At 28.2% G+C, this 15,572-nt stretch overlaps 1 protein-coding gene across 3 annotated transcripts in view; it reads left to right on the forward strand.

The window, feature by feature from the left end:
* The window catches only part of LOC129976429 (BAI1-associated protein 3-like), a 155,693-nt gene that overhangs the window by 118,705 nt on the left and 21,416 nt on the right, over window positions 1-15,572 (forward strand). For all 3 annotated transcript variants that reach the window (XM_056089993.1, XM_056089994.1, XM_056089995.1), the window contains exons 17-22: window positions 413-576; window positions 2,592-2,715; window positions 6,821-6,889; window positions 8,230-8,304; window positions 13,101-13,196; window positions 14,104-14,319. In XM_056089993.1, coding sequence (XP_055945968.1) covers window positions 413-576; window positions 2,592-2,715; window positions 6,821-6,889; window positions 8,230-8,304; window positions 13,101-13,196; window positions 14,104-14,319 — 744 coding nt within the window. The remainder of the gene's footprint in view (window positions 1-412; window positions 577-2,591; window positions 2,716-6,820; window positions 6,890-8,229; window positions 8,305-13,100; window positions 13,197-14,103; window positions 14,320-15,572) is intronic.

Below are 15,572 nucleotides of genomic sequence, written 5' to 3' on the forward strand. Positions count from 1 at the left end.
CCCGACTTCAATTGAAACCTTACCCAACAAGCAAACAAGTTATGTTCCATATTATATTGCATCTGCAGAATTGCAGGTTTAGAATTTTTCAGAATGAATTCATTGTTATTCCAGTTCTACTATACGTTATAGCTTGTAAGCTTGTAGGTGATGAAACACTTATTAATATAATTTTTCAAAAAAAGTGGGTAAAGAGCATTTAAAAATGCATAATTTCTGCATTCATAAAATATGACAAGCTTTTCATAATGTGTAAGCTAATTTTAAGTTTTCATTGATGCGTGGGTAACAAATATATTTCCAAATACATGAACCTTGCTATATTCAATACCATACTATATTCTATATTATGATATTTTTTATGTGTTTCCCATTATTTCTTCGTAACATATTACATCTGTATTTATTCAAGGTGAGTGACGTCATGGGCAACAAAATCCGGGATGCCTGCAGCACCATCGAGGCCGAGCAGGATGAGGATTTGGAGTCTGAATACATGGTGACAGCTACGGCAATGTTTGAGTTGTACATGGCGCTGCAAGAGTTCATCAAATTCAGGGACAATATTCCATCGGAGTAAGTGGTTTTTGACCTTGAAAAAGTGTAAATCATTGTGTTTCAATGATCTACTTTTTCCCTCATATCTACAATGTTTAAACTTTTCGGATTTTAGACTGGAAGGTCCTGCTTATGAAGAATGCAATCGGGGGTGGGGGGTAGTGGGAGGTAGTAGCAGTAGAAGGGGTCGTTATTATTTACTGTTGTTCTGAAAATGATTTATCCATGTGCAATTTTAAATTGAATCGCATTTCATCTATAATAAAAGCTGGGAATGATAATTATACAAAAGCTAATGTTTAAAAAAAATCACAAATGTAGTCAACCTTTTTAATTAATATGAACTATTTATTTATAATACAAAGTAAAGACATTTAATTCTATCAATTCGGAAATGTCAAGACGCGATGATGATGCCACGGAGCTCGAACGAGCCACCTATGTAGATTCTTATCTTTGAAAGAGAGGGTTTAAATATCTAAAAAATGATCTTAACAATCACAGGGTTAACTCAAATTCAGGACAAATCTTGGATGAAGAACTGATATTTGAAATCTTTACTCTCTTTATTGCAGCAAATAAAAATGTATAAAATGTCAAATAATTTATAAAATATTGAATTACAAAAAGCATATTGTTAAAGATTTGAAATTAGGGATCTTTCAGAGCAAAAAAAGTAGTTACTGATTCTTCTTATCAAACTTTCAAAATATAACTGAAGTTGCGTAATAAACTTGTTAATTTTATTTGTTGACAATTATGAGGGCCACGGTGGCCTTGGGGTAAGATCTCGGCTTCGGAACCGGAGAGTTTCAGGTTCGTGACCCGATTCCACTGAAGAACCGTCGTGTAAGGGGGTCTGTTGCACGTTAAATCCATCATGACCAAACGTCCTCCCGCTGGAGTGGTGTAGTGTGGAGAGAAGGGGTGCCAGCTCAGATGTTGTCTTCGTCATCTGACCGCGGTTCAAAATGACGAGGTCCGTCTCAAAATAGCCCTTGTGTTGATTTAAACGGAACGTTAATATAACTAAACTAAACTAAACTTGTTGACAATTGTTATTATAAAACTGACTTGCATTTTTTCAAAGCTTTTTCTTAGAATCTTACGATTTTCCAGCATCATGTATTTTATCCTTTATTGAATGCAGTGACAAGTATGATAATATCAAATATCATTCTTAAATTACTAATTTGCATGTTAATACATTAGCACGTCTTTATACTAATGTAATAGTGGAGAGGGCGTTAAAAGGCTGTTTGGCATGATCTACGAACATTTTGTAAAACTTGTGAATAGGTTAACAAAATTCAGAAAGAACAATCCACGGAAATTGATTTTTTAAAATATATTACTCTTCATTTGCTGCTTTGACCTTGAATAAATAATATTGATAAATATTAAGTATAAACTGCTATAAAAAAGAAAATATAATATTATATATAAAACAAGCAATTTTATTTTTAATTACTATTATCAATTTTAATTAATATTAGCAATTTCATTATTAATAATTTATTTTCTCATTTGCTACTTTGACCTTGAATAAATAGTATTAATAAATATTATAAGCTGCTATAAAAAAAGAAAATATTATATTATATATAAAACAAGCAATTTTACTTTAAGATGAGAGTACTTGAAGAGTAATAAGAATTGTAGTAATATTTTAGTTTCAAAATCATATTTAAGGAGAATTTTATTTTATTTTTTTCAAAGTGTTCATAGCAAATTTTATTAATCATTAAATGTGTTCATATATATATAATTAAATTATTAAACTGAAAATAAACAGTAAAATATTTTAAGTTTAAAGATTTCTAATCAGTGCAATGAAAGCTTTTTGTATGTATGGTTTCTTGGCAGCACTGACCAAGATTGAATTTCAATGACAAAAATTCATTTAACATCAGTTTAAGTGAATTTGTGTAAAGAATTATGCAATTCGATTTCAAACATAACGTGTACAAAAAGGATTTTTTAATCTAATAAATGCCTGATTTTTAAACATATTCAACATTTTTTTTTAATAGTGAAAGAAAAAACTTGACTCTTGTCAATTACCACCTTTGGTTCAAGGATGCAGTGACTCATTGGTTCGTTGTCGCCAAGACGAAATCACAGATAAGGATAAAAAAGGCTGTGGAATTGGATAAGGTAATAAAAGCTTATCATTTTTATTTGCAGCATGATAATGTTACTAAGTGTGTTTATAGATATAAATGTAAATTCATGTTGACATATATTTGTTACTAGACGTCTCAGGTGACCAGCTGGTTCATCAGGAATAATGGTTATATTTATTCTCAATTAAATTGTTTAGATATAAGTTCATATCAATGACTCCGCCAAATTGATTGACAGTAAAATCGTGTTATTTTAATTGTCTTACTTGAGTTCTGTTTATTGTTTACATGAACCTTCCTGATGGAAATACACTCATAATACCATGGTACTGCTAAAATCGTAAATAGTCGATTCATCTATTATCCAAAATTCGCTATATTGTAACTTCATTTTTTATCTGCCTTGTAAACAACGCAGACGCAGGTATGAAACAAAATCCTACATCCTTAGCTGTCAACAATGGAGGAAACACTCGTGATTAAAATTTTGATGAAACAATGAAAACCGTTTGAATTTCAGGGCAATAATGAAACTATTGTTAGGCAATCTGATAAGACAAACAATAATTTTTTTTAATTAACAATATTTAGCCAATATCATCACGATTATTAAATTGGCATAATTAAAAATGTAATTTTAATATTTAAAATAGCGTAAAATTCCTTCGTTAAAAATATTTTTATTCAGTAATATTTTTGGTAATTATAATGGAAAAACAAAATTTAGCTTAATTTTTAATTGATTAAAACTCTAATTAAAATTTCGAAAAATAACACCGAAATCCACATTTCCACCCACAAAACTATACATGTGCAACATTTAGTAGCTTAGATCAAATGGATTAGCATATAGAACATAAACACACGCACACACACACACAAACACACACATATAATCATCTTTATTATTAGTGTATTGTTTAGAATAGTAATTATCTTTTGAATTCTAGAATTTTATTATGTCGTTAATTAACAAATATATATCTGAAAATATATTAAGTTGACCTAAGCACGTTGTTTTAAATTGCATGTAAGAAAAAAATCTCTATTCAAATTGAAATGTTTCAAATTTTTTTCCAGTTTATTCTTGTAAAAACTAATATTTCTTTTTTTTTAAACTTTTTTGTTATTTTTATTTCACTTGTTGCGTTATAAAGACGCTGAAGAAAATGATAATATTGTATATTATTTTTTAAAAAAATATACGAAATCTGTCAAAATGTTGTCTTATCTCAAATTACAAAAAATTACAAATCTTCAGATTCAGAAAATTGAATATGTATTTCAAATACCCTGATGTGATAAATAACTCATCCAATATTGAACCTGGATGACTTATAAGTAAATAAAATCACGAAAATATTTCATAATTTATTTAGAATCGAATATTTAATTATTCGCAATTTTTACTGATTAAATGTGTTTTTCGACATTTTTTTTCCTTTTAAGTTGACCACATAAACTACATAGTCATTACATTAATAGAATACTAGTATAAAACATTTCTCATAGTTGGTTGATTCAGAATAGGGCATTCAATTTTGGTCCATCGATTTATTTATTTAATTAATGTTATAAATTAATAAATTAATGTTATAAATTAATGGTCCATCGATTTATTTATTTAATTAATGTTATAAATTAAAGTTAAATATGTATCTAAAATATAAAAAAATTGGAATCAACACAGAACATTCTTTTGGCAGTAAAACCAGAATTTGGCAATTTTTATTCTTATATAAATAAATCCAATTCAACATAGATTCCTTTTTTTAAATTCAGTATTATGTTAGACTCTTGAAGTCAATGAAGTTTTTCTTCTGAAACGCGGGCTGTAATGACATCAGACAATTATATTGCATTACGAAAAATTTAATAGATATTTAATTTCATTGATGATCTAATAAAAAAAGTATTTTATTTCTAATGATGCTACAAAATAAATTATATTTCCTTCACATTTTCATCAGAAAAGATAAATATTGTTTGCAGTTTATTATTATTATTATTCATAACAGTTACAGTTACTGGCAGATTGCTTTGAACGTTTAAGGACATAAATGATTTTTTTTAGCTAGATAGATAAGATATCTAGAATATTCAGTATTTTTAAATGATTTATTATTAATTTCATAGAGTATAATATTTCAATAGAATATGCATACTGATAGTAACGTCTTATAAAAATAAAACAGCATTTTTTTTCCATAAGAAAAATAAATATAACGTTCATTTTTTTCCTCGTGGAAATAGCAGACGATAATCTCCAATTAATTTAGTGAATTACTTTTTTGTGTAGAATAGATAAAATTTTTAATATTTTCGAGTGATTAATCATTGCTTGTTTTCTTATTCCTGCATTTGAATGCTTTCAAATTCACAGAAGGTGAGAATTCCACAATTATTAATCGGTAGATCATCTGTAGATAAATCGGCGTAGCAGCTGTAGTTCATGCCTTCAGTTATAAATAGTATTTTATGCTTGTTGTCAATTTAGATGTGTTATTTTTGCATGTCGAAATTTTATTTTTTCGAGTAAAAAATAATTTTCGAAAAAAAAAATGCTAATTTTTTTTGTTTAATTAAAAGTTAAAAAGTTTTGTTTAGTAAAAAGCGTTGAATTACTTCAAGACATAACATGGTGGTTAGAATTAAAGATTCCTTATATTTTGGTTTTGTGCTTTTGTATATTGCGTTATATTCAGGGTGTCCCTTCCAATCGTAAAAAAATTCCTAAACCCTTAGAGATTATTATATTTTTTTCTTTCAAAAAATGTAAGTTTATTTTTTTTAAAATATAAACGCAGTGGAAGTGTGTGTACCGTGGTGTTTGTTTGAAAGGATGAACAAATAATTCGTCCATAGTGTCAAAATATTGGTTTGATGCAAGTATTAGGAAAATAATAGATCTCTGAGTTCAAATAAAAATAAAGAAGATTCATCATGACAAACAATTCAGATATGCTTCTAAATCCACCGTTAACTTCTGGGATGGGGTGGGGGAATAGAAAAAGTATCCATGGAGTACTTCTAATTAGCATTGCTACTTACCCATCAGAAGCAACATGGACCTCTGCAATCTTTGAGTATTTAAAAGAAGGATTATTAAATTTAGAACATTTAAATGAATAAAAAGCAATCGCAGAGTTAAAGTAGAATTAGAAAAGAGCAGAGTGAAAGGAGAAAGGATTTTATGTAATTAAAATCGCAAAAATAGAGCGTAGAAAAGTAGAGGGAAAATTAATTTTTCATATATAATTATTATCAAAATTACAAATCTCAGTTAAATTACATAAAATTAAAAATTAAGTTCATGTATTTCATAAAAATTAAAGAGAAAATATTCGTTATGATTGGAAATGTTCTTAGAGTGAAGACCTTTATGTAAAATCGTAATACATATTTCACCATAATCATTTAAAAAATGCTAACCATCTCTCACACAATTTCCTGTAGGAATAAAATAAAACAGAATGTATATAAAACATATCGTAATTGAAGCCTTGTGGATTATTGAATTAAAATAATTAATTCAAAGCTCGTTGCCAGTCAAAACTTCTGTTATAGACAAGAAATTTTCTGTTTTTTCTGCATGTTTTTATTGATGTCGTAGTTATGTTATTAAAAATGAATAATTATTTTTAGAAATATGAGAAGAAAATAAAAAAAATATATAGAGAGACATTTGAATCTTCACATCGTTTTTATATAAGAAGAATGTTTATTTAATTAATAACAGATTAAATATTATTTCGTAGTTTTGTAGATGAATTTCATTTAGAAAGTACCTCATTTATGGAGTGGGCAAGGAGAGGGATCATACTTGAAAATTTTAATTTTGCAACGAAATATGTTGAATCTTTTTGTACTGGAAATAGGAAAGTGATTAAATAATTCGTTAAACAAAATACTTACGAAATTATTTAGTGCATAAAAAACAATGAACCAAAAATATATATTTTTTAAGATTATTTATGAAATTCAATTTTTGCGGGATTTTAAATATCGTAAGTATACGAATTAAATAGACCTTTGGAAGATAAAAATTCCCAAAAGTGAAGTGACGGGTTCCTGAAACGAACAGTACTTGTGATGATATCTTGCATCTTTTTAATGAATGTCCACTTTAATTTTAGGTTACATTTTTGGACAACTTCGTAAAACATAGCACCTCAGCTGTTGACACAGCAACATGCTTTGTTCAAGTAAGTCTATAAATTGTATCTATTTCTTTCGATAATTTAAAATTTGTGCAACTAATTCCTGCAAAATTTAATATAAAAAATAAAATCGAATCAGAACAACAGACAGAATCGTACAGAATTTTATGAAAATTATTAAATTTCATCTGTTTTGCTTCTTCACTAACAAGCAACATTTTGGCGTTAAAATTGTTTAATTAAACAGTTTATGGCATAAATTATTTTAAGTTCAAATTCAATTATTAAATCTTATAAATAATTGAATTTCATCCATATTTAGTTATTAAATATTTAAAATATATTCAAATTATATATGCATTCATAGTTTGTTATAGTTCGTACAAAAAATAATAATAATAAAGTAACAATAAATGTTTGAACCATTTCTAACTTATGAAACCCTCAATTTCAATTTCTTTCCTTATTACCGCCATATTTCTTATTTTTGCAAAAATTATAAAATTTCTTAATTTTTGCAAATTACTGCAAAAATTAATAATGTAATGTAATTAATACTTTATTTCTACTTACTTTAAAAATTCGGAACTTTAATTGCAATTAATTATCATATTTAATAATACGATAATCAATTACAAATTTTAGATAATTATTGACCACTGAAAATCTAGAAGAATAATTTAACTTATATAATTTATTAGAGTATTATATTTAAAACAGGGCTTCCTTTGTTTTTGCATTTTGCAATTGAAATATAGCCTAATATTTTGCTATCTGTTGTTTTCATTAAGAAAATGATATCTTAAAAATCAGAAGGAAAAAAAAGCTACTTGTTCTTTCAACTTGAAAATTTCATTCTTAAAAAAGAAAGTAACATAACAAATTTTGGGAGCTCGATCGATTTTGAGATTAAAAAAAAAAAAAAAACATCGTTTTTCTAAATATCGACGCATGCGTAATCTGAAAGTCTTGTGAGTGATTCAAACCGGTTAAAACTAGTTAATGACTTAAATTAATTAAGACAATTCGTAAGAATTCAGAGAATGTATAATTTGGAAATTAAGTTATAACTTTAGTTGGCGATAAATCGCCAAATGTGACAACCTTCTGCATTATTTTCTAATAACCCTAAAAGCGAAAAATTGATGCCTCAAAGGCAATAAATCGCCAATTTGTTGCCTACGCATTTTGAGGATTCAAAAACTCAAACCAAAACAAATCATGTTCTCTCATGATAATATTTTTAAAACAATATTTATTAATAGAAGAACGTAAGACATAAAAAAAAGAAAAGAAACTTGAATAAAAGAAAGAAAGCTTTGATATGGTATAATGCATTTTCAGTTATTTAATTTTTATTCATATGTTTTCATTTTTTTTTTCAGATCAAAGAGTTTTGGAGGCAACTATCGTGGCCTGATCCAGCAGGATCTTTTACTTTCGTAATGAAAGTTATAGAAGTAAGTTCTCTTCTTTGAAATTTGCATCTCACAAACAGGAACATAACCATCTTAAGTTTACAAAATCAGGTCCTGTCAACATATTAACATTTCCTCAGAGGTATTATCTCTCAGATATTTGTGACAAATATAGCCCCTTTAATTCATTCAAATTCATTTCTGTTTGAATTTCAAGTTGCTGAACAGTGAAAAATTTATCAGCTGTGGTTTAGACAATTCTTCATTCACTTTTGCATTTATCTTATTGATGTGAATACGAGAGATAATCACTTATCATAAAATAATGAGATACATATCTCGACTTTATTATATCTTATAATTATTGTATATTCATTTAATAATATTATTATTATGTATAGGATAAATTCACAGTTAAAAATTATTTCTCATACATATTATTTCTCAAATTGATGTTAATAAAAAATATTTGATATAAATTTACATACATACATATTATATATATATATATATATATATATATAGTTAATGATCATATTGAACTTATCTTTTATAAATGAAGTATAGATAAAATATGAGAAGAACCGATTCAGAATTTTTGCTAGTAAGCATTTTGAGTAGTGTAAACGTGCTTTTGTCACGTGCTGCCATCTAGTATAGGAAAGCTAAAACTTTTCAGCTGTTATGATTTCGAAAGAAAACCTGCTTTCTATTTTAGTATAATGCTTTTTCAATTAAGCAAAAATTATCGATTGGTACATTATGACTCTCTTCATCTCAATAAATATTCGGAAGGTAATGATACCGAATTATATTTTTAGTATCTAAATGAAGACAAACGATGTCGAAACTAAACCTCAAAACTTTCTTACACACTCTCTGATAAAGGTGTGTGTGTGTGGGGGGGGGTAACTTCATAAGCCAGATAACAACCTTCGGAAAGGACTGTACACTTTTGTCTAGTGGCTTTGTTACTCGAATATGAATCCTAACGTTGCGAGTTCGAACCTCAAACTTGCACAGGTGTTTTCCATTCCCCCACTGTCATATTTGTGAACCTTGGATAAGGCCACGAATGCCTTGCATGTCGTTAATGAATGATAGTTACGAAATATAGAGATCTGTAGCGCAAATCTAACGCTTTTACTCAATCTGGCTTGCTATCGCAGGCATGCGGTTAATACACAAATATCTGAAAATCGATTATACATTTTCGGCACCATTTTTTTTTTTTTTCATTTGAAACCAAAACTTGATATAGATTTACAATTGGTGTCACAAGATCTCACACAAAGTTTTATTTATTTAAGCCCATTGCATTCTTGAGATCATTGCAGACCCACAGATAATTAATGCTATATCGGATTTGGTTCATTACATTTACATGCATGTGGAAATACAGACCAACAGATAACTAATGTTTTATCGGATTTGGTTCATTACATTTACATGCATGTGGAAATACAGACCAACAGATAACTAATGTTTTATCGGATTTGGTTCATTACATTTACATGCATGTGGAAATACAGACCAACAGATAACTAATGTTTTATCGGATTTGGTTCATTACATTTACATGCATGTGGAAATACAGACCAACAGATAACTAATGCTTTATCGGATTTGGTTCATTACATTTACATGCATGTGGAAATACAGACCAACAGATAACTAATGCTTTATCGGATTTGGTTCATTACATTTACATGCATGTGGAAATACAGACCAACAGATAACTAATGTTTTATCGGATTTGGTTCATTACATTTACATGCATGTGGAAATACAGACCAACAGATAACTAATGCTTTATCGGATTTGGTTCATTACATTTACATGCATGTGGAAATACAGACCAACAGATAACTAATGCTTTATCGGATTTGGTTCATTACATTTACATGCATGTGGAAATACAGACCAACAGATAACTAATGCTTTATCGGATTTGGTTCATTACATTTACATGCATGTGGAAATACAGACCAACAGATAACTAATGTTTTATCGGATTTGGTTCATTACATTTACATGCATGTGGAAATACAGACCAACAGATAACTAATGTTTTATCGGATTTGGTTCATTACATTTACATGCATGTGGAAATACAGACCAACAGATAACTAATGCTTTATCGGATTTGGTTCATTACATTTACATGCATGTGGAAATACAGACCAACAGATAACTAATGCTTTATCGGATTTGGTTCATTACATTTACATGCATGTGGAAATACAGACCAACAGATAACTAATGTTTTATCGGATTTGGTTCATTACATTTACATGCATGTGGAAATACAGACCAACAGATAACTAATGCTTTATCGGATTTGGTTCATTACATTTACATGCATGTGGATATACAGACCAACAGATAACTAATGCTTTATCGGATTTGGTTCATTACATTTACATGCATGTGGAAATACAGACCAACAGATAACTAATGTTTTATCGGATTTGGTTCATTACATTTACATGCATGTGGAAATACAGACCAACAGATAACTAATGCTTTATCGGATTTGGTTCATTACATTTACATGCATGTGGAAATACAGACCAACAGATAACTAATGCTTTATCGGATTTGGTTCATTACATTTACATGCATGTGGAAATACAGACCAACAGATAACTAATGTTTTATCGGATTTGGTTCATTACATTTACATGCATGTGGAAATACAGACCAACAGATAACTAATGTTTTATCGGATTTGGTTCATTACATTTACATGCATGTGGAAATACAGACCAGCAGATAATTAATGCTTTATCGGATTTGGTTCAAAATTTGACAAAATAGTCTACATTTTATATGCTGAAACTGTGTGCCAAATTTAATTAAATTAAAGTGTTATGTTTTTGAATTATAGCGTTTACATGAATGTAAATTTATAAACGAACAGACAGTCAACTCCTATCTTCTTCTATCTGACGGACTTTGTTAAAAAGTCTGTAAGGAACTACATTTTAAGTACTAACCCTGCATATAAACTTTTATCCTCTAGCTGCTTATGTTTTGTAACTATCGTGCTTTTTTTATTAGGAAAGCCGGATGGACAGACTTCCTCTGATTAAATTTGTTCCAAATTTCACCCGTCCAGTGCAGTTGAATTATCGTATTCACAAGCATATATAATTTTTAAAAAAATGTGTTTTTATGACTCGGTTAAATCTGAAACATGGTGACTCGTCAAAGTCTTGAATTCGAAATATGTAACGATTACGTACTTTCTCTTTCTATGCTTGGTATACGAGGAAGTAATTAGGGCTAAAGTCTTAAATATAACAATTCATTGCATTAAAAAGTGGAAATATGCAATAGTATTGCATGCAAATGTAATTTTCAAGGATAAAAATCTTTTTAAAATGTTAAATCTCTTTTAACAGTAAAAAATAAAAAATAATTTGATTTTTTAAAAAAAATTTTTATTATAAAAATTTTTAATAATTTTGTAAAAAAATATTTAAATTTTATAATAAAAAAATTAGGCAATACAAATGAAAATTGAAAGGACTGAGGTGCTAGTAAAAATACATTCTTAATAACGAAGAATTTTAATCTGTTTTATATATTTTTAAAAATTAATGAGAATCTACTTATTTGATATCTATGATATTTATTGCAAATTTATTTCTTTGGCGCTTTGTTCTTTTCATGCTTCGCGGTTTTATATTTTACGTTTGTTTTTTTTAATATTTCTTATAAGACATCATTTTCGACTTCGCAGTCCAGCAAAACAAGCATATTTAGATTTCTTCTATTATCTCTTCTACTCTTTAATTTTTAATATAATTCAAAAGTCTTTATTCATGTACTTAACAAAGATACCTATCATACCAATTATTATGATAAAAGATATCAATTCTTTCCCGAATTTACTACAAGATGCCGCTTTTTATATAGTATAAAAATTAACCTAAAACTATGAAAAATTCAAATAATGCAAATATGTGTTGCCATAGAGAATCCGTAATTGTACAATATTAGCACGTTAAGAAATAAATAAAAAATATATTATAGTATTTTATCCTCATAAATTAAAAAATATATAAAGAAATAAGAAGATAATATACATGAAAGCGTACTAATTGACTCTGTTCCAATTTCGAACAATAAAAAAAAATTGGGAGTTTAAAAAATGTAGATATTAAAAAAAAACTGACTTGTTAAAGTGATATCTTATATAACGTCTAAGGATTCAGCCTTTTGATATTAGAGTACTTCAGTGGAAATGATGACAAATATAAAGTCTCCAAAGATTGGGTCCGCCAAAGGAAAGGTTTAATTTAAACACAATTTATTAAGAAACACATTATGAACTATTTACAGATAAATATATAGACGGTCATTACAGGACCTGAGATCAGTACCGAACCACATCACAAACATAATGACACGTATTTATATCATGTCTTAATTCTTATATTTGCATATTAGCTACTGTTACAGAGTTAAATAAATGTCAGATACGATACCGATTAAATAGGTATATGTTTAATGTCAAGTGAAGTGATTTACTCATACAAATGACGCACAATAGCAGGTTCAAAATGCATTGCATCATTTTAGAATAAAGTACGGGAGACAAAAGAATTTGGAATTAGGAACCTTAATGCCGAAATTTACTAACATGACTAAATTTGAACAATAGTGAGTATATCGAGATTAATTGTTTTACTTCTAAACCTAAGTGACAAACCAATTGTTTTTATTAAAATGGTAATAGAATAAAAGTCTTCAAAATTTTGTTATTTTTTTTTGACTGGACATTCTTGTTTGTATCTTCCTTGTCTAAAATAAATTTTCTTTCATTTTAGATAATATGTGAAGGCACTATATATTACGCAAAATTATGTCAGCAGAAACTTCAAAAAATAACAGAAGGTGAATCTCAGGAAGATGTGACGGAAAAAGTAAGACATTTAATTTCCTTCCGATTATAGCTCAGATAATTTCCGGATGCTTTTAAAATTTCTACTTTTAAGTTTCTTTTCTCCGTATATTGTATTTCCATAACAATAATATTAGTTGTAGTAAATTCATTTGCCATTTTTTATTATTAATCTATAAAGCTGGTAAACGTAATATATTGGGTAGGAATATAAGGAGAAAAAAATCAAAGCATAACTTACATTTACTGAAAAGCAAAAATATTTGCGAATAGCATTCCGAAACAAATTTTTGTATTGAAATCTTGATGATAATAAATAAATTATGTTTATCTTATAAGTGTACCCAGAAAAGCTGAATTTTTCATCTTAAATCTGCACAGATCAAATATTCAAAACCTCAAACAAAATAAGAACGAATAATATTTTGCTTTTCACTGTTAAAATGATATCATAATTTACATCACACTTTGTATTCGTGATTTTTGATAGCTCCCATTGTAAATGATGGATTCGCATAGCGTTGCATTAACGTAAGTGTGAATGGTTAAGGATTTTTACCACACTGTATAGTTTTATTTTAATGTGCCTAAACTTAAATTATGTATCTTTACAGCTCTACATTTCTGGGAATGTAAAAATGGTATAATGATTTAAAGATAGTATCTTTCAAAATTGTATTTTAATGAACCAAAATCTAGATGATGAATTCTTATAAATTTATATCATGGTGAATGTAATGTAAATGATGCAGTGACTTCTAGACGGCAACATGTATAATACTTTTCAATAAACTTTCAATAATACTTTTCATTATAAATAATGCATTCTTACGTTATATTCGTATTTCTACATCAATTTGAATTTAAAAATGATAAATGGTTTGTCCTGCATAGTAACTTTTTTGGTGAACCTGATTGTAATCTTGCAGCTGTGTATCACTGTGAACAATATGGAGCACGTTCTGCAGACCTTGAGGCCTCTTGAGGACGAACTTGGAGTCGAACAGATCATCAAAGCTCTAAATATGAACCAGGGTGGTTGTACAGCTAACCAGTGTCGGGAAACTATATATGACCTCCTCAATAAGTCTGAAGATGACGTGACGGGGAAAATTTTCAGTATTATTTGTGGCATGGTAGAAAAGGTATTTATTTTATCTTATAGTACTCTATATCTATATATACTAATACTCTATATCTATATATACTAATACTCTATATCTAATATCTATATATACATTACAGAGAAATGTATATCCCAAGTAGCACAGAATATTGTATTATATTGTACGATATTATATTTGATTTAATTCAATACAATAATCAATAATATAGTATAATATTATTCAAAATTTTTAAAAAATAATGCAATATTGTTGAATATATTATTACGATATCCTACGATATTGTATTATATATGTGTGCTACTGGAGATGTGCTAAATTAACCCATATTGAACCACTCGTAGAAAGAAACAGAGGAAAAACATGAATTTTTAAAGAATGAGCAATGCAAGGATCTTACACATATAAAGCTATATATATATATATATATATATTTGTGTGTGTGTGTGTGTGTAATGATATTTTAAACTCTTAATTTCAATTTAATTAATTTCCAAGATTTTATCTTAATTTAGCCCATAATAACTTGATTCTAAAATATTCTCTTATTTCGTGATCCAATTCCACTGTCTCTACTTAATTAATTCAAGAGAAGCTTTGTTAAATTGTTGAATCAGCTAAAATCTAACTTTCCCACACTACGCGTGAAGAGATAAAATACAGCTGATCAGGCAAATTCTTTTTTTGAAATCTCCCTGTGTTTCCCCTGCCTTGTCCACTCGTGTAACGAAAATCCCTATCGAAATCTCATAATACATTAGCACTGTAAAGAAACATTTTCCCTATCAAAATCATAGGTTATATAAGACCAGGGATAAAATGTCCAAGACCTTTTTCCCCATTCCTTTTCTGTGTGCTCATCGCTTGTACATATCCTTGCTTCTTCAAAATGAAATAAAACGACGTCACAAAAATTAAAAGTATCTTCACTGTCTTCAAACTGCATCATGCTTCACAACAAATAATGTTACACACACACATATAGGCTGTCCTATAAATTGGGCAATGATCCAATACACTACTAAAAATTAAAAAATTTTACTTACCTTACAAAAATGACTTTTTTTTAAATGGAAAGCCGAAAAACAGACTTTACATAGTCAAACATTACAATTTTTTCAAATTGTAATAGGTTTTTATCCTAGCAAGATTTTAATTGACATCGTCTTTGACGACCATCTAGGATTTTTACTAATAAATGCTCCCAATTTAGGATCCGAAGTTCTTTAGCATACCTCTTTGTCTAATGTTGTTCCGCGGAATTGTTTCACCAA

Source organism: Argiope bruennichi, chromosome 7 (assembly GCF_947563725.1).
Source record: "Argiope bruennichi chromosome 7, qqArgBrue1.1, whole genome shotgun sequence".
NCBI classification, from domain to species: Eukaryota; Metazoa; Arthropoda; class Arachnida; order Araneae; family Araneidae; genus Argiope; species Argiope bruennichi.